This window comes from Panthera leo, chromosome D1 (genome assembly GCF_018350215.1).
Source record: "Panthera leo isolate Ple1 chromosome D1, P.leo_Ple1_pat1.1, whole genome shotgun sequence".
In the NCBI taxonomy this organism is placed as follows: domain Eukaryota; kingdom Metazoa; phylum Chordata; class Mammalia; order Carnivora; family Felidae; genus Panthera; species Panthera leo.
In genome coordinates this window covers 20,835,748-20,857,249 of record NC_056688.1, presented here as the reverse complement: position 1 = coordinate 20,857,249, position 21,502 = coordinate 20,835,748, and the positions used below count along the sequence as shown (strand labels likewise).

Sequence of the window (21,502 nt, the reverse complement as noted above, 5' to 3'; positions counted from 1 at the left end):
TTATGTTGCTAGTGGTCATGATCCAAGAAAGGAAAAATAAAGAACAGAGCACAGTAGGATTTTTTAAAGCCAATATTAAATCCTAAACTCTCTCATTGTCATCACTTAAAACCAGAAGTATTTATAAACCCCAGATAATGACAGACTAGAAAAAAATCAGCAAAATATCTGGGCAATGCATATTTTAAATTAACCATGTTTGTTTTTCTTTCAATTATTGTTAGGCAGAGATGATATAGTGTCCCTTTGTGCTGTTTTCCTGTTTTTCATGAGTTCCCATGTTACTCAATACCCCTATTCTAGTATCATTAATACAGAAAAGAAAAACTGGAGTGCATAAGGGAAATGAAGCAGAATTTTGGTCCCCACCTGGGGCTGGCCCCAGGTTGGCCAGCCTTGCAACTGCAAATATAAAAAGACTTCATAAACTCTGAAAAATAACACAAATATACTGTTTTACTTTGATGTTGATTATTATTCTTATGATCAACACTTCTTTAATGTTTATTTATTTTGAGAGAGAGAGAGAGCATCCGTGGGGAGGGGGGGGGGGAGACAGAGAAAGAGGGAGAGAGAGAATCCCAAGCAGACTCACCACTGTCAGCACAGAGACTGATTCAGGGTCCAATCCCACAAACCGTGAGATCATGACCTGAGTCAAAACCAGAGCTGGACACTTAACCAACTGAGCCACCCAAGCACCCCATGATCAATATTGTTATAAGAGAGGATAATAATAGCAGTTTCTACATTGATTCTAATAAGTTAAGTTAGTACAAAGATGACTGAGAAGTAGTCTAGTTTAAAACTTAGTGATAGTTTAAGAGTTTGGATGGACAGTCAATGTCAGTTTGAGATAATTGTTTCTTGTCGGGTAACTGAATGTTTTCTTTTACTGTCTAGTAGTAGTTGAATTTATGGTTGTTTGGGTTAATTTTGGCTCAAGATCTGTCCCAAATTTTGGGACACCTGTAAAGCCCCTTACTTTTCCCATATTCAACCATGACAAGGCATTTTACCTTTTTCAACATGAGAGAAGGAGGAGGAATAGACCAAAAGAGCCAGTAGAAAATTCAAAGCACATCCACTTGCTGGATAAGCTAGATAACTTCCTCCAACTAAGGATGAAGGGCATCCCAACCAGGGAAACACTGTCAAATGTAATGAGTTTAATGAATTCACTGATCCTTCCACTTGCCAGGTAATTCTCACGTGCTCCTTCCTCCTGACTCAGTTGTAATACAGTATTCGGTAACAACAACTATGAACATACACCTCAATAACACCACAAAAATGCAGTAAAACATACCAAATTATTTGTCATCGGTAGTCAAGAGTTTAGCTAAGCTACTCCATGGTATTGCTGCCTTGGCACCCATTTGGCCAAGCAGCCTGCTGTGACTTTAAACTGACACTAGTCCCCTCACGCAAGCACACACCCTAGATAGCAGTCTGCAGAGTCACAGACATAGGTCACTTTCTGACACGACCTCCCCCACGGTCCTTGTGCTCAACCGTCTTCCCCATCCACCAGCACCTTCCCTTTGTGCGCCCCTTCAATAAGGCCCCAGTGTAACTTACCAAAACTCACTCTTTTGGTTACAATTGACCAATGTGGCTTTAGCCCGGGAACCCCAAAGCCCTCCAGGTTCTAATGAAGGCATATGCCCCGGGTGATTCCTCTCTGTCTGCATTCTGCCTCCAAGAGAAGCCCCCCCAAGGTATGCCAGGTGCCTCCTCCAAGACCTGTGAGTAATAAACTCTATCATAACTCCTCTTGTGGTCTGTTCGACTGCAGCTCACCCTCGGCAGGCACCCTCTTCTCCACTTAAGAAATGTTAACTTGACAAATTAATAACAGGGGGTACAACCACAGATGAGTGTTTGCTTCATTCTTGAAATATACTAAAATGTGTGTGTGTGTGTGTGTGTGTGTGTGTGTGTACATGTGGTACATTTCAGAGTTGTGTATTTTGTCTGATATCTTTAAAAACTCTTTATTATTTATAAAAAACAATTGCTTATTGTTTATAAAAAACAATTATTTATCATCTAGAATTGCTGGCTTATCCCAAGGATGTTCTTTAACATTAACAAGGGATTCATTCAGTAACACAGTTTCTTTTTTTAATGTTTTATTTATTTATTATTTATTTATTTATTTTTGAGAAAATCAGAGAGACAGAGAGAGGGAGCTTAAGTGGGAGAGGGGCAGAGAGAGGGAGACACAGAATCTGAAGCAGGCTCCAGGCTCCGAGCTGTCAGCACAGAGCCCCACACAGGACTCAAACTCATGAACCGTAAGATCATGACCTGAGCCAAAGTCAGACTCTTAACCTACTGAGCCACCCTCGGGCCCCAAGATGCTTTCTGATTTTCAGCATTTGGCACTAAATAAGGCTCCTCTTTTTAAAATATGATAATGTCAAAAATAATAATGTGTAAGTTCCTTCTGGCTACAAAATTTATAGTAATGAATAGTTTTTTAAATCTTACCTTCTTTTAGGTTTTTTAGCCATTCTGAGCACAGACCTTGAAAAGAAACGACCATCATATAACCATGTAATTATTGGGTTTTTTGGTTTATTTTCTTTAATGTTCATTTATTTAGTTTTGAGAGAGAGAGAGAGAGAGAGAGACCAAAAGCAGAGGAGATGCGGAGAGAGAGGGAGACACAGAATCTGAAACAGGCTCCAGGCTCCGAGCTGTCAGCACAGAGCCCGACGCGGGGCCCAAACCCACGGACCATGAGATCATGACCTGAGCTTAAGTCGGACGCTTAACCAACTGAGCCACCCAGGCTCCCCAACCATCAATTATTGTAAAAAAGAGGAACTTGAAATAACACGGTAAATAAGAGAACACTATATATGACCAGTAGATAAAATATCAAGTTATTCTATTGCTATTAATAATTATATAGTCTCTTCATGTGCTGAAATGCATGCATATGCCCTCCTGACGTAGAACTGAATTCTGAGTCATCACCTAACTTTAGGAGAGTATATAAAAAGTGCAGTGTATCATTTCACTTGTGTAGGCAAACACGTCTCATCCCATGTAGGCCACAGAGAATACGACTGATTTGGGCAAGGCTATATTCTCCATGAATCCTGGAAATTAGTTTCCCCTCATTAGCACTTACACTTACTACGTTCATCCCATTAAATCCAAGAAAGAGGTTATTCTGCTATGGTTATAGCAATGAATTAGGAGGTGGAAATGAAATGATAAAAAACAAGAAACAGCTTGGTGGAAAAAGTTGTCTGGGATTGCTAGACCCTGGCATACAGTATACCCTCACTGCCCCCTTTTCTTGAGTAGGTAATACAAGCTATAGCAACTTGTCCCTGTATTCTCTTGTCATGCAGGGGCAAAGTGCAAATCAATGATAAAAGGTGACTAAACAAAATCTCCTAGGCTTGAAGTAAATAATGTTAAATCATCTTTTTATTTAAAATGGTATTTCAGGGCACCTGGGTGGATCAGTAGGTTGAGCATCTGACTTCAGCTCAGGTCACGGTCTCACGGCTTGTGGGTTCAAGCCCTGCGTCGGGCTCTACGCTGACAGCTCAGAGCCTGGAGCCTGCTTCGGATTCCGTGTCTTCCTCTCTCTCTCTGCCCCTCCCCTGCTCATGTTCTGTCTAAATTTGTCTCTCAAAGATAAATAAACTTTAAAAGAATTTTTTTTACTGATATTTCAAAGGGAAGTATGAAATATTTTAAATTGAGTAACAATGAAAATATAACACAGCTAATTACTGCCTGTGGAATAATTTCCACATTTAAATTCATTTATCAACAATTTTTTATAAACTTTAAAATAAAACAACTGAACATTAAACTCAACAGAATAGGAAAAGAGGGATAGAACAAATAAACAACAACAAAAAAGTGGAAATTATAAAGATAATTTCAGATATAAATGAAATAGGACTATATATAAATGACAACAACAACAACAAAAACCCACAAACCAAAACCCAGTTCTGAGAAAAGCTTTCTAACATAAGTACACCCCTGTCAAGATTTATCAGTGGGAGAGAGAAAGTAAGGAGAGAAAAGATAAAAAAATAAATGAAATATAGAATAAAAAGTAGAAAATACAGATACAAGCATGGAATAAATTTTAAAATCCAGATGAGTTTTAAATAAAGATATTAAAACCTGAGATTCAATACATGAATTCCCAAAAGAATACCAAATGTCAAAAGGTGTACAGAGAGAAATAGAAAACATAAACAGGCAAATTAGCATTTATGTATATTAAAATAATCATTTAAAACTCCCAGCAAATGAGGAGCAGAAAACCGTATAGATGACTTTTGACAAATTTGGGTAAGCAAATAATTCCTATCTTATAGAAAATATTCCAGATAATAGAATTTTAAAACATCTATTGACAAAATCAGGGCACCTGGGAGGCTCAGTCAGTTAAGCTTCTGATTTCAGTTCAGCTCATGATCTCCTGGTTTACGAGTTTGAGCCTGCATCAGGCTCTGTACTGACAGCTCAGAGCCTGGAGCCTGCTTCAGATTCTGTCTCCCTCTCTCTCTCTGCCCCTCCCCTGCTCATGTTCTCTCTCTCTCTCTCTCTCTCTCTCTCTCTCAAAAATAAATAAAACCATTAAAAAATAAATAAATAAAATAAAACTGACAAAATCATCAAAAAGAAAGAATAAAGTTGAGGGCATTTACAACTGATTTCAAGATTTCCAGATTTTTTATAAATCCGGAGTACATGGGATCAGCATAAGGATAGGTTAAAATCAGTGGAACAAAACAGAAAATTGAGAGATAAACCCACAGATATTCTTGCAAAGATGACAAGCCTAATCAAAAATCCAAGCTTTTCCGAGAAATGGTGCTATAACAACCAAATATTCATATAAAAAAATCACAGTTGCATCCGTCCATACATAAACTAAGCTAAAACCACAAAGTTCGTAGGAGAAGACACAGGAAAAAAACCCTGTGACCTTGGAGTAACAAACTTCTTAGAAAAGCAAAAAAAGAAAAAAAAATCAATGCTAACCCTCAAAAAACAATTTATAAAATAGATTCCATCAACATTAAAATGTCCTTCTAGTCCAAATACAAAGTTAAGTAAATGAATCAGTAAGATAAAGACTTAGAAAAATATTTGCGATACACACATTTAACAAAGAATATGTATCTTGATTATATGGAAAACTCCTACAAATCAACAATAAAAACACAATTTTTAAAACTAATCTCGTTTTCAATACAAAGAACTCCTACAAATCAACAATAAAAAAGTTTTTTAAATGTACAATAAACTTGAACAGGAACTGTAGAGAAGACTTATTTTTGACCACTAGTAACATGAAAAGAATCTCCGCATTATTGGGCATCAGGAAAATGCATATTCACATCATATGGAGACATTTTACATCTACTAAATTAGCTAAAACTTTTTTTTTTGAAGCAGGCAACATTAAGTGCTGGCAACAAGAATCTGAAATATAAAATTCTGGCATGAGTATCAAATAGTACAATCACTTTTGGAAATTCAGCATTTTTTTGGTAAAGTTAAACATACCTCTCTACCCTATGAGCTGACAATACTATATGTAGTACTGTATCCAATTTAACCAAGAGAAATGAAAACATAGGTCTATAAAAAAAATACTTAAGTGTGCAAAACATATTTATTCATAATAGCTAAACACTAAACATAACCCAAATGTCTATCCACAGGATACTGAGTAGACAGATGTGGTATGTTTTGGCAATGGAATATTATTCAACATTAATATGGAGGAAGCTACTGAGACATACAATAACCTGCATGAATTTGGAAAAATATTATGTTGAACAAAATCACCCAAATGCAAAAGAACCATATGATTACATTTTGTGAAGTCCACAAACAGGCAATTCTGACCTATGCTAATAGAAATCAGAAAATTATTGCAGGCAATGAGAGGTATACAATGACTGGGAAGGATGTGAAGGAACTTTCTAGGACAAATAAAATGTTCTATATCTTATTTGAACAGGTAGGTGGTTTATGGTCATATACCATCATCAAAGCTTTCAAACTAAATTTTTTTTAATTTTTTTTTAATTTATTTATTTTTGAAGGAGAGAAAGACAGAGCATGAGTAGGGGAAGACCAGAGAGAGAAGAAGACACAGAATTCGAAGCAGGCTCCAGGCTCCGAGCTATCAGCATAGAGCCCTATGCAGGGCTCAAACTCATGAACTGTGAGATCATGACCTGAGCCGAAGTTGGCTGCTTAACCGACTGAGCCACCCAGGTGCCCCTCAAACTAAATTTTAAATTATGGTGCCTTTTATGTAATTTTCTCATATCCCCACATAAGGAAAATTCCAGGCTCAGATAAATTTACAAGTGAATTTATCAAATATATAACTCACCAAGAGAACTTTTTAATGTAAAAACTCTTACTAATTTTTAATATAATTTATTGTTAACTTGACTAACAAAGCAGTATGTAAAGTTTTAAAGGCTACTTTAACTTAGATCCCAACATCAGATTATATAAGAAAGAAAAAGTACGGGCTAATTTCACCCATGAATCCAGATGAAAAAATCTTCAAGAAAATACTAGCAAACAGGATTCAGATATGTGCAAGAGTTGGGTGTATGCCAGGAATGCAAAAATAGTTTGACATCAAAAAATCAAAAGCCACAATTTACCATGCCAACACAAACTATTTTTCTTTGTAAGAGACGCAGAATATAGCTGATAATATTCAACCTCCATTAATTATAAAACTTCTTTGCAAACTAAGTCTACAGGAAAATTGTCTTAATCTGATAAACAGTATCTATATCTAACACATTCAAAAATTATCGTTTTGGGGGCGCCGGGTGGCTCAGTCTGTTGGGCGTCCAACTTCCGCTCAGGTCATGATCTCGCGGTCTGTGAGTTCGAGCCCCGCATCGGGCTCTGTGCTGACAGCTCAGAGCCTGGAGCCTGTTTCGGATTCTGTGTCTCCCTCTCTCTCTGACCCTCCCCCGTTCATGCTCTGTCTCTCTCTGTCTCAAAAATAAATAAATGTAAAAATAAAAAAATTTTAAAAATTATCGTTTTTAATAATGATACATATTCCCCCTTAAAATAACAAATGAAGGGTGCCTGAGTGGCTCAGTTGGTTAAGCATCCAACTCTTGATCTCAGCTCAGGTCTTGATATCAGGGTTGTGAGTTCAAGTCCTGAATTGGGCTCCACGTTGGGCATGGAGCCTACTTAATAAAATAAAATAAATATAAATAAATAAACAAAATAACAAATGAGAAAACATATCACCATTTCTATTAAATATTAAATATCACCCATTAAAGCCTAGCCTATGGAGTAAGAAAAAAGAAAAATTAAAAGGTATAAGGAATGAAGAAAAAGTAAGGCTGTTTTGCAAGATTCAAGCATAACATGAATGGAAAACTCTTATCTTTTTGCTCTGTCACCCTTACAAACCACTTCCATCCTCAAGGTCAACTTGTGGTCCTGAATGATTGTTGGCACTCTAGCTATTATATGTTAACCTCCAAACATGCAAGAAGGAATAAAGGAGAAAAGGATTATTCCCTCTCTTTTAAGAAACCTTAGTAGTAGACCCACTCAAAAATTCTATTTGCATCTGTTAGGCTAGAATTAGTCACATAGTTTCACCTATGTGAAAAAAATTAAAGATTAAGGAAATAATCTCTTTTTTTCAGGCAGCAATACACTCAACTTAAAATAGCAATAGTCATACTAAAAAGGAGAAAGATCATATATTCAAAATTGTGCAAAATATATTCTCCGACCAAAACAGAGTTAAACTAGTAAAAGGGGTATGTATGAAATCCCAAAATATTTGGAAATTATAAAACAAAGACATTAAATGATCTATGGTCCAAAGAGGGGGTCAGGTGGGAAATTTTAAAATATTTGGAATTGAATGAAAATAAAAACACAGGGGCACCTGGCTGGCTCAGTCGGGGGAGCCTGTGACTCTTGATCTCGGGGTTGTGATTTCAATACCCACGTTGGGTGTAGAGATTACTTTAAAAACAAAATCTTAAAAAAGACAAAGGAAAAGACAAAGAAAATAAAAACACAATATAACAAAATTAGTAGCACACAACGAAGGGAAAGTTTAAAGAGAAAAATATAGCATTAAAAGCCTAGATTGGTAGGATCATTTTTGCACTGCTGGTGGGAATGCAAACTGGTGCAGCCACTCTGGAAAACAGTATGGACATTCCTCAAAAAATTAAAAATAGAACTACCCTACAACTCAGCAATCACATTACTAGGTATTTATCCAAGGGATACAGGTGTGCTGTTTCGAAGGGACACATGCACCACAATGTTTATAGCAGCACATTGTATCAACAATAGCCAAAGTATGGAAAGAGCACAAATTTCCATCAATGGATGAATGGATAAAGAAGATGTGGTGTATATATATATACACACACACACACACACACACACACACACACACACACACAATGGAGTACTAGCCTGCAATCAAAAAGAATGAAATCTTGCCATTTGAACAATGCGGATGGAACAAGAGGGTATTATGCTAAATGAAATTAGTCAGTCAGAGAAAGAAAAATATCATATAACTTCATTCATATGAGGAATTTAAGATACAAAACAGATGAACACAAGGGAAGGGAAGCAAAAATAATATAGAAACAGGGAGGGGGACAAAACATGAGAGACTCTTAAATACAGAGAACAGAGGGTTGCTGGAGGGATTGTGATGGTGGGATGGTCTAAATGGGTCAGGGGCATTAAGGAAGACACTTGTTGGGATGAATGAGCACTGGGTGTCATACATAGGGGATGAATCACTAGAATCTACTCCTGAAATCATTATTGCACCATATGATAACTAACTTGGATGTAAATTAAAATAATCAATTAATTTTTATATAAAGCTTAGATGCAAAAAGAAGTGAAGTCTCATATCAATGATCTAAGCTTGCACCTTAATAATCTGGCAAAAGAAGAACAAATTCAAAAGGAAAGAAATAGCAAAAACGAGGAACCAATAAAATTAATAGAGAAAAATCACAAAGAAAATCAATAAACCAGAAGTCTTTCCTGGTGACCTGACAGAAAGGGAAATGGTCTTTTTTGGATACATGTGATCTACTTTGGTCTGTCATGATCTTTTATCATAACGTTGAACATAAAATGTTAAAGTATGAGATATGCAAATAAGCAAGAAAATAATCCCCAATTGAGAGAAAAGATCAGTCAATGAGAGCATACTCCCAGATGCTAGAATTTGTAGACAAGAACTTCAAACTCACTACAGTTCATCTGTTAAAGAAATTAGTGAAAAGGGTGGAAAACAACCATGAATAGATGTAAAATTCACTCAGAGATATGGGCAATATTAAAATGAATTTAATGGGAGCACCTGGGTGTCTCCATTGGTTAAGCATCCAGCTCTCGGTTACTACTCAGGTCATGATCCCGAGGTTTGTGAGTTCGAGCCCCTTGTCAGGCTCAAGTGTGGAGCCTGCTCGAAATTCTCTCTCTGCCCCCCACCCCACTCACACACTCTCTCTCTCAAGATAAATAAACTTTAAAAAAAAGAATATAAAATGAATTTAATGAAAGGCTGGAAGCAAAAGCTATACTATGAAAAATAACAAATCCATTCAATGGCGGTTTTTAACATCATTTATTGACAAATTGGTTTCCATACAACACCCAATGCTCATCCCAACAAGTCATTCCATGGTGTTAACAGAAGAAGAAAGGATCAGTAACCTTAAATAGCACTTAGTATAAACTATTCAAACTACAATACAAAGAAAAAGAAGAGTTTTTAAAGGTATCCAAGACATATGGGCTAATAGCAAAAGGTCTTACACATGTGTAAGTGGAGTTCCAGAATGGAATAGAGAAAAAACAGGACAGAAGACTATTAAAAGAGAGAAGAGAAAGCATTTTCCAAAAGTAATGAAACATATCAGCCCAAAGGTCTAAGAACCTTAGGAAGCCCAATTAGGATAAATTCAAAAAAAAGAAATCACTAGAAATTGCTGAAATGCAAAAACAAAGAGACAGTATTTAAAAATAGACAACAAAAAGCATTATGCTTCATTTCTCATCAGAAATAACGGAGGCCATGGGGCGCCTGGGTGGCTCAGGCATCAACTTCGGTTCAGGTCATAATCTCACAGTTTGTGAGTTCGAGCCCCACATCAGGCTCTGTGCTGACAGCTCAGAGCCTGGAGCCTGCTTTGTATTCACACAGAATCCACACTCCCTCTCTCTCTGCCCCTCCCCTGCTTTTTCTCTCTCTCTCTCAAATACAAATCAACATTAAAAATTTTTTTAAAAAAGAGACAATGGAGGCCAGTATATGATGCAATGGCTTCTTTAAAGTGATAAGAGATTATAACAATATTTAGAGGATAAAGAACTGTTTACTATTGTCTCAGAGCTAAGCTAAGCTAAGATGTAAGTGTTCAGAGACAGAGATCTCCGTGAGAAGCAAGACAACTTACCCTGATCAACTCAGATAATCTCAAAATATAAAGACAATAACCAGTGTTGACATGGTTGGAGGAGGGAAATTAGAAAGAGTGGCTGATAATAGTGATAAAGGTGTCAATTCATCAAGAGGATACAACAATTATAAGTATAAATGGACCCAATATCAGAGTACTTAAATAAATTAAGCAAATACTAGCAGATCTGAAGGAAGAAGTAGACAACAATACAGTAAAATAATAGAGGGTTTCAATTTCCCACTTTCAACAATGGAAAGATCATTCAGACAGAAAATCAGTAAGAAAACATTGGACTTGAACTATACGTTAGACTGAACAGAACTAGCACCTTCAAAACATCGCATCCAACAGCAACAGAACACATCTTATTCTCAAGCACACATAGAACATTCTCAGGACAGAGACTATGTCAGGTCACGATACAAGTCTTAAGAAATTCAAGGAGATTGAAATCATACCAGGCACCAGAATTTCCTAACCACAATGGTATGAAACTGGAAATCAATCACAAGAAGAGAACTGGAAAAACTACAAATATGTGGAAATCAGTGACGAGAGGAAAGCTGTTTATGGATTAGAAGAATGTATATTGCAAACATGTTCATGCTAACCAAAGTGATCTGCAGATTCGATGCAATCTTTCTTAAAATTCTTCAGGCATTTTTCACAAACATAGGAAAACAATCATGTGAAACCATAAAAGATCCCAAATAGCCAAAGAAATTTTAAGAAAGAAGAACAAATTTGGAGGCATTGCACTTCCTGATTTCAAGCTATCTTATAAATATAGCTCTAGTAATCAAAACAATATAGTACTGACATAAAAACAGACACATAGACCAGTGGAAGAGAATTCAAAGCCCAGATATAAACCCATGCATATGTCATCAATCCATCCTTTGCAAGACTGCCCAGAACACACAAAGGGGAGAGCTTCTTCAAAAAAATGATAATAGGAAAACTGGACATCGACATGCAAAAGAATGAAACTGGACCCTTACCTTACACCAATCACAAAAAGTACCTCAAAATTGATTAAAGATTTCAATGTAAGTCTTGAAATCATCAAACTCCTGGAAAAAAAAAAAAACATAGAGAAAAAGCCCTTTGACATTGGCCTTGGCAGTGGTTTTTTTTTTGTTTTTGGTTTTTGGTTTTTGGTTTTTTTGTTTGTTTGTTTTTTGTCTTGTTTTGTTTTGTTTTGTTTTTTTGGATATGACATCAGAAGCACAGGCAAAAACGAAAAACAAAAATAAACAAACGAGACTACCATCAGACTACAAAGCTTCTTCACAGCAAAGGAAACAACCAACAGAGTGACAAGGCAACCTACAGAATGGGAAAAATCTTTGAAAATTATATATCTTGATAGGGGTTCAATATTTAAAATACATAAGGAACTTATACAACTCAAATAGCGAAGCAAACAAATAACAAACAAAACAAAACAAAAACATATAACCCATTGAAAAATGGGCAAAGTATTTGAATAGACATTTCTCCAAAGAAGACCTGCAAATGGTCAATACACTAAAAAGTGTTCAATATCACTAATCAGGGAAATGCAAATCACAACACAATGAGAAATCACCCACACCTGTGAGAATGGCTGTCATCAAGGGCCTCCTGGTGGCTCAGTAGGTTGAGCATCTGACTCTTGATTTCGGCTCGGGTCATAATCTCATGGTTCGTGGGATCCAACCCCACATTGGGCTCTGGGCTGACAGGGTAGAGCCTGCTTGGGATTTTCTCTCTCTCTCTCTCTCTCTCTCTCTCTCTCTCTCTCCTTCCCTCCCCCTCCTCTGCTTGTACTCTCTCTCAAAATAAAAATAAACATTAAAAAAAAAAGAATGGCTGTCATCAAAAAGACAACAGGTAACATGGCGGCAAGGATGTGGGAAAATGGCATTTTTGAGCATTATTGTTGGTGATATGAATCGTTCAGGTACTATGGAATACACTGTGGAGGTTCCTCAAACACATAAAAATAGAAAGCCCATAAGATTCAGCAATTCCGCTGCTGGGTATATATCCAAAGGAAACAAAATCGGTGTCTCAAAGAGATATCTGCACTCTCAAGTTCATCACATCATGATTCACAATAGCCAAGATAGCGAAACATCCTCAGTGTCCATTGATGGATGAGTAGATAAAGAAGATGCAGTATATATACAATAAAATATTATTCTGCCTAAAAAAGAAGAGAATCCTGCCACTTACAATAACATGGATGAGCCTAGAGGATATTATGCTAAGTGAAAATAGAACATGTAAAAAAATACTATATGTGCTCTCACCTTTTCATGCAATAAAAAAAGTCAAACTTGCAGAAACAGAGAGTAGAATGGTGGTTATCAGAGGCTAAGGAATAAAGGAAGATGGAGAGGTGCTAGGCAGAGACACAAAACCCTCAGTTATAAAATGAATAAGCTCTGTATATCTAACATACAGCATGAGGACCACAGTAATGCTGTACAATGTGCTTGAAATTTGCTAACACAGTGGACCTTAAACATGCTCACCAAAAAGAAGCAGAAAGAAGAAAGAAAGAAAGAAAGAAAGAAAGAAAGAAAGAAAGAAAGAAAGAAGAAAGAAGAAAGAAAGAAGAAAGAAAGAAAGAAAGAAAGAAAGAAAGAAAGAAAGAAAGAAAGAAAGAAAGAAAGAAAAAGAAAAAAGAGGAAGGAAGGAAGGAAGGAAGGAAGGAAGAAGGAAGGAAAGAAAAAGGAAAGGAAAGGAAAGGAAAGGAAAGGAAACTATATGTGGTGAAGGATGTGACAATAATTTTCCAAAATATATATTTACGTCAAATCTTCATGATGTACACTTCAAATAGATGCATTTCATTTATCAATCATACATCAATAAAGCTTAAAAATTTTTTTAATGTAATACATTAGATTATGCCACCAAACGTGCACTAAAATGGCTGAAATGTAAAAGACTGACACCAACACGCAAGGGTATGGGACTAGGAGAGTCTGACAGATTACCAGTACAAATGAAAATGGCACAATGACTTTGGAGAACATCTTGACAGTTTCTTATAAATAAACATTTACTTACCACGAAACATAGGAATCCTACTTCTAGGATGTATCTAACAGAAGTGAAAGCAGATGCTCAGATAATGCACGAACTGTTCTGGGCAGCTGGGTGTCTCAGTCAGTTAAACTTCCAATCCTTGATTTCGGCTTAGGTCATGATCTCACAGTTCAAGGGGTCGAACCTCAAATTGGGTGGTCTGTGAGCTGACAGCAGGGACCCTGCTTGAGATTCTCTCTCTCCCTCTCTCATTCTGCCCCTCCCCTGCTCTTGTGTGTGTGCTTACTCTCTCTCACTCTCTCTCTCTCTCTCTCTCTCAAAATACATAGACATTAAAAAATGAACTCTTTATAGATGTTTTATTCATAATAGCCAAATACTGAAAAAAACTCAAGTATCCATCATCTAGTGACTAGAGAAACAAACTGTGATATATCTACACAATCTATATTATAGATAATCCTCAGTTATACAAAGAAAGAAACTTCTGATACCAGAAACACTTGGATTAATCGCAAAGCATCTGATTGAGTGAAAGAAAACAAACGCAAAAAACTACATGCAGTAAGACTGCATTTAGAGAAATTTCCAGAAAATTCAACATTACATTGACAGAAAATGCATCAGTGGTTATCAGGAGCAAAGGTGGGGAGGGAGTGCATTTACTAAGGGCACAGGGAACTATCTAGGAGAATGAAATACTGTTAACCATCATAAAGTTACTGGTGGCTAAATGAGTGTATCTACGTGTCAAAACTCAACCAACTGTACACTTGAATTTTCTATTATGTGTACATCACACAGCAATAAAATAGATTTAAAATATGTACATAGACATAAAAATCTATGTAAATGATCTGTTTGGAAAGCAACTTAAAGCTTATTTCAGTACATTACGGCCATTTCAGAAAAAACATGCTTTTAAGTTTTCCAAGTTTCTAGTTCCCTAAGGCTTTAAACCAGCTCTATAAATTTCTCTTTAAATAAATAAAATAAACAACCAAGAGATTCTCCCAGGAGACCTTAACTTTATAACTGATTCGTTACTTCAATTCTCATGTTCTGTGATTCCAGTAGTCATAATTAACCTTTTTTTATGCCATAATCCCAGGTGCCATTGTAAACCAAATCTCTGAAGGTGAACACAGAATCTCATTAACTATCAAAGTTCATATTCAATAGAGGCAGAGTAATGTTATTTTCTGGAGTGAGTAAATAAAGACGGTTACATTTACAATCAAGTCACAATATCCCCAATGAATGAATATGGATGACCTAACAAAGGGTGAGAGTTCAGAGAGATGTTTTAGTGAAAGCAAATATGAATTCTCCTGACAATCAGGCCCATGAGGGTAGAATGAGTTGCCTCAAGAAACAGTGAGTTTAGCATCACTGGGCAGTACCTTGGTGGAGACATTGCAGGATATTTGGGGGCCGGCTGACTCATCCGCCTGTGGAGTTCTCTTCTGCTCTAACGTCCTGTGTTTGAATAATTCCACGTTTCTGGGTGCATCCACAGAAGAAAGAGAAATTCACTAAATAGAGAGGAAATTACATTCCTGCCACTAAAAACAGACAAAGAAACAAAAACCCAACTGAAATTTGAGAAGCTTTTGGTCACTTTTGCCAGAGATCTAAAATAGGAGTCAGAGGACCTGCTCGTGATTCGGTTGTGTGGGACTCCCCCATTCATCGCCAAACCTCACTCTTCCGCTCTTCTTGGCAAAAATGTGCTTCAGAATCCACATTGCTTGAAACTCAGAGGAATACCTGAGATGGAGACTCACTGGACGTGTAACATGAAAGATTAAATGATAATATACCACTTGGATTCATCCTGGTGTAAGTCAAGATTTAAATTTTTCTGTGGAAATACAAAAAAGAACTTAAAAAACTGATAGAAATTACTAAAAAGGACTGTTTTCCATTCAGAGGAAGACGGATGGAACACTTCAGCAAACACGGAATAACCATTTGGTGTGGTTCTGAAAGGGCAGTTAAGTACCACGTGGGAAAACAGACTCAGACTAAGACTGAGATTTACACGGAATCCAACACTGAAGCAATAACAGAATTGAAAGAAAAACGGATGGCATGCAGTAGGAAAAACATACTCAGATTTCTAGTTTGTTAACATAACTTGAATGGAGAAAATACCGACAGTGCGACAATCGGCATGATGTAAGTATCCTATAATATGCAATTATCCGTATTTATATGATAAGCAGTTTGGGTCTCACTACGTTTGTTTACATGTAGATTTGATGAATTAAAGTGTAATTACTGCTTTCCCAAAACTTCTACTGTCAGCAGATGTCAAGTATTAGAGCTCTACCCTAAGTCTGAAGATGAAAGTTTTTAATGTACTTCAGTTACAATTAAACTTTGTCACATTTTACTGACAGCAGCAAAGATCCCAAATTATCTCTCACCCCCATTCCCCACTACATCTTAGTTCTTTTCTGTTTCTGCTTCCCCATCCCCATGTTCTTAACAAACATGTACCGAACGCCAAGTATAGAAACATTACTGGGCTGGGCCCTAGCTGAGGACCGGAACCTGGAGTGTCATCATCCTCACGTTAGAGAGAAAACAGTCAAGACAGGGTACTTACGAGTCTCATTAAAGGCCACTCACTCAAGTGGCCACAAGAGAAAAAGTAAACAACACAGGTTCTCTGACTGAAAATCTGCTATGATTTTTCCATTAGTCCACATTTATCTCACTAAATCCGGCATCTTGAAACATGCAAATATGCGATTCAATGCCATTTTTTAAGGATCCACAAATGGTAATGAAGAAAAAAATCTCCCCTCCCCCAATGAAAGCCTTAAGTTGGCAAACTTACAATTAAATTGCCAGCACAGATGGTCTAATCCACAACCATTTCCCCTTGGACATGATGGGCTCTGGAGAGCACAGAGGTCATCTAGAGAAGACCCACACAAAGCCAAGTTCTTTTCCACTACCATGAACTGAAGAGACTCCCCAAAGGAGAGCAATGCTACAGCTTTAGTTCGTCTCAGAGAAGTTTCTTTGACCCTTACTCAGCAGAACAGAAAGCTCTCCATGCCCCTTTTTTCCATTCCTATATGACCCAATGACAACCACGGCAAAGAGCAATTCTATTTGTGTTCAACCCTCCCAGATTCTTGTTATTAAAACCTGGCACGGTGTGTTTTTTTTGTTTTTTTGTTTTTTTTAATGTTTATTTATTTTTGAGACAGAGAGAGACAGACCATGAACAGGGGAGGATCAGAGAGAGAGGGAGACACAGAATCTGAAACAGGCTCCAGGCTCTGAGCGGTCAGCACAGAGCCCGACGCGGGGCTCGAACTCACCGACCGTGAGATCATGACCTGAGCCGAAGTCGGACGCCCAACCGACTGAGCCACCCAGGCGCCCCCTGGCACGGTGTTTTTGAAGATCCCAAACTGTCTGACTCTTACAATACCAGACAGGAATCAAGCTCCCATCAGGCTCATCAAAGACTACAGAGGCAAGAAGGGAAACGATGACAGTACAGATGTTGTGAAACAATTGGCTAGATGAATGGAAGGAACAATGGAGTAGATGACAGGCAGTTCGTGAGAATGCACATCAGTGTGTCTTAACACCCACTCATCTCTGGTGTTGTCAGTAAGGAGGGCGGGAAGGGGGAAATGAGAGGGAAATTCAAAGCATTTCTACTTGTACACATACCATGCTCTATTCTGTCTTTGTATTAGATCTTAGTAACATTAACACATGTCCACCCAGATATGGTTATGCCTCCTTGTGCTGTAGAAATCAGTCTGGAAGTTTGTTACCTGGATGCAGCAGCAGTGGGGGGGAGGGATCAATATTATCGTATTAGTGGTGGAAGCACACCGGCTGGTACCAAGACCCTATTTCAATAGATCAGACCCTTTAAGGTCCTGTGATTACTTAAAAGCAGTTTGGTCTTGAAATAAATGAATGGTGAATACAAATAATGAGCAACTACAAGGACCAGAAAAGTCACAGCAAACTTTTCAAATGGAAATCCACTCCCCCCCAAAAAGTCTTTAAGGCAAAGGAAGACTCCTAGCAATTACTTTTCAGAGAGAGAGTGCCTGAGGAAAAAGACCTTCTTTCAAGAGGAACTCAGTGGGTTCCAAACCTAGAGACAACCTAGCTCAGTTAATAAATTGGTCATTTTAACATAAAACTAAAGGATTAGCTACAAAATAAAACACCAAAAGGCAGAGCTTCACTGAAGGATACAGACATGCAGTACATGTTCAGCAAACCTGAGCCGTATTCCAAGATGAGCGTTGCAAACTCCATCATCTCTCTTTCACTACTGTTAACAAGCTGATTGTCCAAATTGCCGAAAAGAATGTGAGGTATAAGAGACCTATTTAAGACAACCTGTAAGAATTCCCAGTCAAGGAATGGAAGGGAAAAGCTTTGGTATTCTTTTGGATCCTGTCATACCCATGGCATTGCAGGGAACAAAAAAGAAACACACTGATCATTTTCCCAGTAGAGGTTTTTCAAATGTCTGAAATAGGTTATGCAAATGATGAACCATATATATGCACTTACTTGTTCTTTAACAGTGTAGACATCAAAACCTTCATATCAGTATAAGAATAAAAACAAAGAAAGCAATGCAGCCTTATGGAGATCAATTATTATCACATCAGAACAACTCAGGGACAACCAGAGATCACCTTAAGACTCATGCGATACCAATCACAAATGTGAGGAGAGACCAAAACAGGTTCTCTTTCATTTGATGCTCTTGGTCAGTTTCGTAGTTTCTGCTCCTTTATGTAGATGATACCTGAAGGGTTGAAATGACTTGGAGAAAAGTAACTCAACTTTCCTTAACATTCCCTTTTACCATTTTGCAAATGGACTGACGGGATTCTCAGTTAAGGATTCTCTCTTCTCAAGCACAGAACTTAGCCAGGGAAACGGTAGATCAGGAAAAATGAAAGAGAGAAGGGAAGGAGCACGGGGTCCAAGAGATGACCATCGTAAAGGCTAGAGCTTAATGAGACCATGGAGAAAATGCCATTCAACCAAAAATGCCAAATATGAGAATACCAAGGTTAGAAGATGTCATGTAACTTATCCAAGGTTCTATATTTATTAGAGTGAGTGGCAGGATGAAATCACTCTTGACTCTTGGTTCAAAGCTTTTACTACTTTACATTTATCACTGATACTGAGAATTGAAACTCATTTAAGCTGATTTTCATCTCTATAATTTTTTTTTCAGAGATGTGCTGCCCACTAAGTATTGCATGCCATGGATATGCAAAATCAGACCACAGTGACTGAATTCACCCTGACTGCCTTCCCTGTTATCCGGAAGCTTCAGATCTCCCTCTTTGTGGTCCTCTTGTTTATTTACCTGTTAACTCTCACAGGAAATATTGTCATCATTTCCCTAATATGGGCTGATAATCGCCTCCAAACCCCAATGTACTTCTTCCTCAGTAATTTGTCATTTCTGGACATTTTATACACTACCTCAGTTACCCCAAAGCTATTAGCTTGTCTTCTAGAGGACAGGAAGACCATATCTTTTGCTGGCTGCATAACCCAAACATACTTCTTCTTTTTCTTGGGGACAGTGGAGTTTATCCTCCTAGCGGTGATGTCCTTTGACCGCTACGTGGCCATCTGTAACCCCCTGCGCTATACCATCATCATGAACAGCAACGTCTGTCTCCTACTGGTTCTGGGATGCTGGGTAGGAGCCTTCTTCTCAGTGCTGTGCCCAACTATTGTGGTGTCCAGACTGCCCTACTGTTATAAAGAAATCAGTCATTTTTTCTGTGACATTGCCCCTCTGCTACAGGTGGCTTGCATAGACACTCATTTCATTGAGATGATAAACTTCCTCTTATCTTCCCTCGTCCTCCTGACCTCGTTGGTACTCACCATTGTGTCTTACACCTACATCATTTCTACCATTTTGCGCATCCCCTCAGCCCAAGGACGTCAGAAGGCATTTTCCACCTGTGCTTCTCACATCACAGTTGTCTCCATTGCCTATGGGAGCAACATCTTCATGTATGTGAGGCCCAGCCAGAGCCGTTCGCTGGATTTTGACAAAGTGACTGCTGTTCTCACCACTATGGTGACGCCTCTTCTGAACCCCTTCATTTATAGTCTAAGGAATGCAAAGGTAAAAAAAGTTTTGAGAGAAGCAATCAGCAAAATCATGTCCTTATTACACAGGAGAACTTGAACTCTCTTGCCTAGGCGAACTTGTAAGTTCATTTGCTAAGAATGGCTATTTTCAACCCTTGGACTCTATACGGAGATATGCATGCTTGAAACCACAAAATCAAAGATATGTGGGAAGATATAAAAAGGCTTCACGTCACATCAGATACAAAGTATTGTAGTCAAGATCCAAGGGAGGCAATTCAAGCATAGAGAAAATAACACATTTTGAATTCTATTATTAGACCATCTCACACACAGAATATCATGAATCAATGAAAAATACTTAACTGAAGTCAGAAAACCCTGAATTTTAAGCCTGAATCTATTGCTTTTTTTTTTTATCATGTGGCACTTAGCATATCTGAACCTTAGCTTTTTCAACAGTAATGTGGGAAATACATTTGGTGATTTTCCTTTTTCTCTTTGTTATTGTAGGCCCAACCAAGATAGTCTAAGAAATACAGCCATGGGTAACTAATAGTGAGCACTTCTAACTGGTTCTTTTCAGATGTTTGAGATGCCTGGCTTCATCCCTGACAGCTAAAGACTGTAGATACTAACCGAAACAAGGAAGAAGAATATCCCAGCTTTGTACAGCATACTTAAATATGTACATCTGTATATCTCACCTCATCCTCTTAACCTTGAGAAGCTGATACTATTATCTCCAAAACCGAGGTCCACAGAGGTTAAGCCTCTTGCCCCAAACCATACCCTGGAGGGTGGCACAAATTTAAAGAATGCAGACTTCAGTCTACTGTACACCTCACTGTACCAGGAAGAAACTTTAGAGGGAAAAGAGTTAACCCGGAAGTTATCCACTTTTTTCTGAAACCAGGGCATTGCCTGCCTGCCCTAACTGTCTGGCAGACCTGCAGATAAGGGCAGACCAAGATACAGTTAGAATAGACCATGAGAGGGGCGCCTGCACGGCTGTCGGTTGAGCATCCGACTTCGGCTCAGGTTGTGATCTCGGGGGTTTGTGGGTTTGAGCCCCGTGTTGGGTTCTGTGCTGACGGCTCAGAGCCTGGAGCCTGCTTCGGATTCTGTGTCTCCCTCTCTCTGCCCCTCTCCTGCTTATGATCTGTCTGTCTCATTCTCAAAAATAAACATTAAAAAAAATTTAAAAAAAAAAAAAAGAATAGACTGTGAGAGGCAACTGGCTTGGAAGGAAAACCAATTATCTTGAGACCACAATGGACCAGGGAGTCTAGACTAATCAACTGTGGCAGCTGACTGATGTGGCAACCATATCCAGAAAAAATAAGCATCCTAGAATTCCTCTGGTTCGGAGAAAACAAGAGCAAAAAACTAATCATGCTCGCTTTAGTAAAATTGTGTTTATGATAATAATAATCAAGATATATAGAATCCCACAAGATAAGGAACAGGAAGACCTGGTAAGGGATGAGAATCAGGAATTAAAAAACCTTGAGGAACCAAGGCAGGTGCCCTCTTTGCCTCAGAATCTCTGATCCTTCTCTTGCTCTCTCTGGAGTTATATGATCTCTATATTACTATTTTTCTCCACGTATCTTGAGGTACGCTGAATAATGGACCCCCACAGTATTCAGGTCCTAATCCCTAAAACCCGTGAACGTAAGTAACAAATAAGGTACACAAGGCAAAGGGATCTCACAGAGGTGATTAAATTAAAGATCTTGAGAGAGGGAGGTCATCCTGGATTATCTAGATGGGTCCTCATTATAATCATAAGTGTCATTATGTGA

General features: G+C 38.0%; 1 protein-coding gene across 1 annotated transcript; it reads left to right on the top strand.

Moving 5' to 3' along the window:
- The first annotated feature begins 18,843 nt into the window (after positions 1-18,843).
- On the top strand, positions 18,844-19,791 carry LOC122201060 (olfactory receptor 6M1-like). Its single transcript, XM_042906952.1, has one exon. It carries the CDS (start codon positions 18,844-18,846, stop codon positions 19,789-19,791), a length of 948 nt encoding a protein of 315 aa, XP_042762886.1.
- Positions 19,792-21,502: the final 1,711 nt, after the last annotated feature.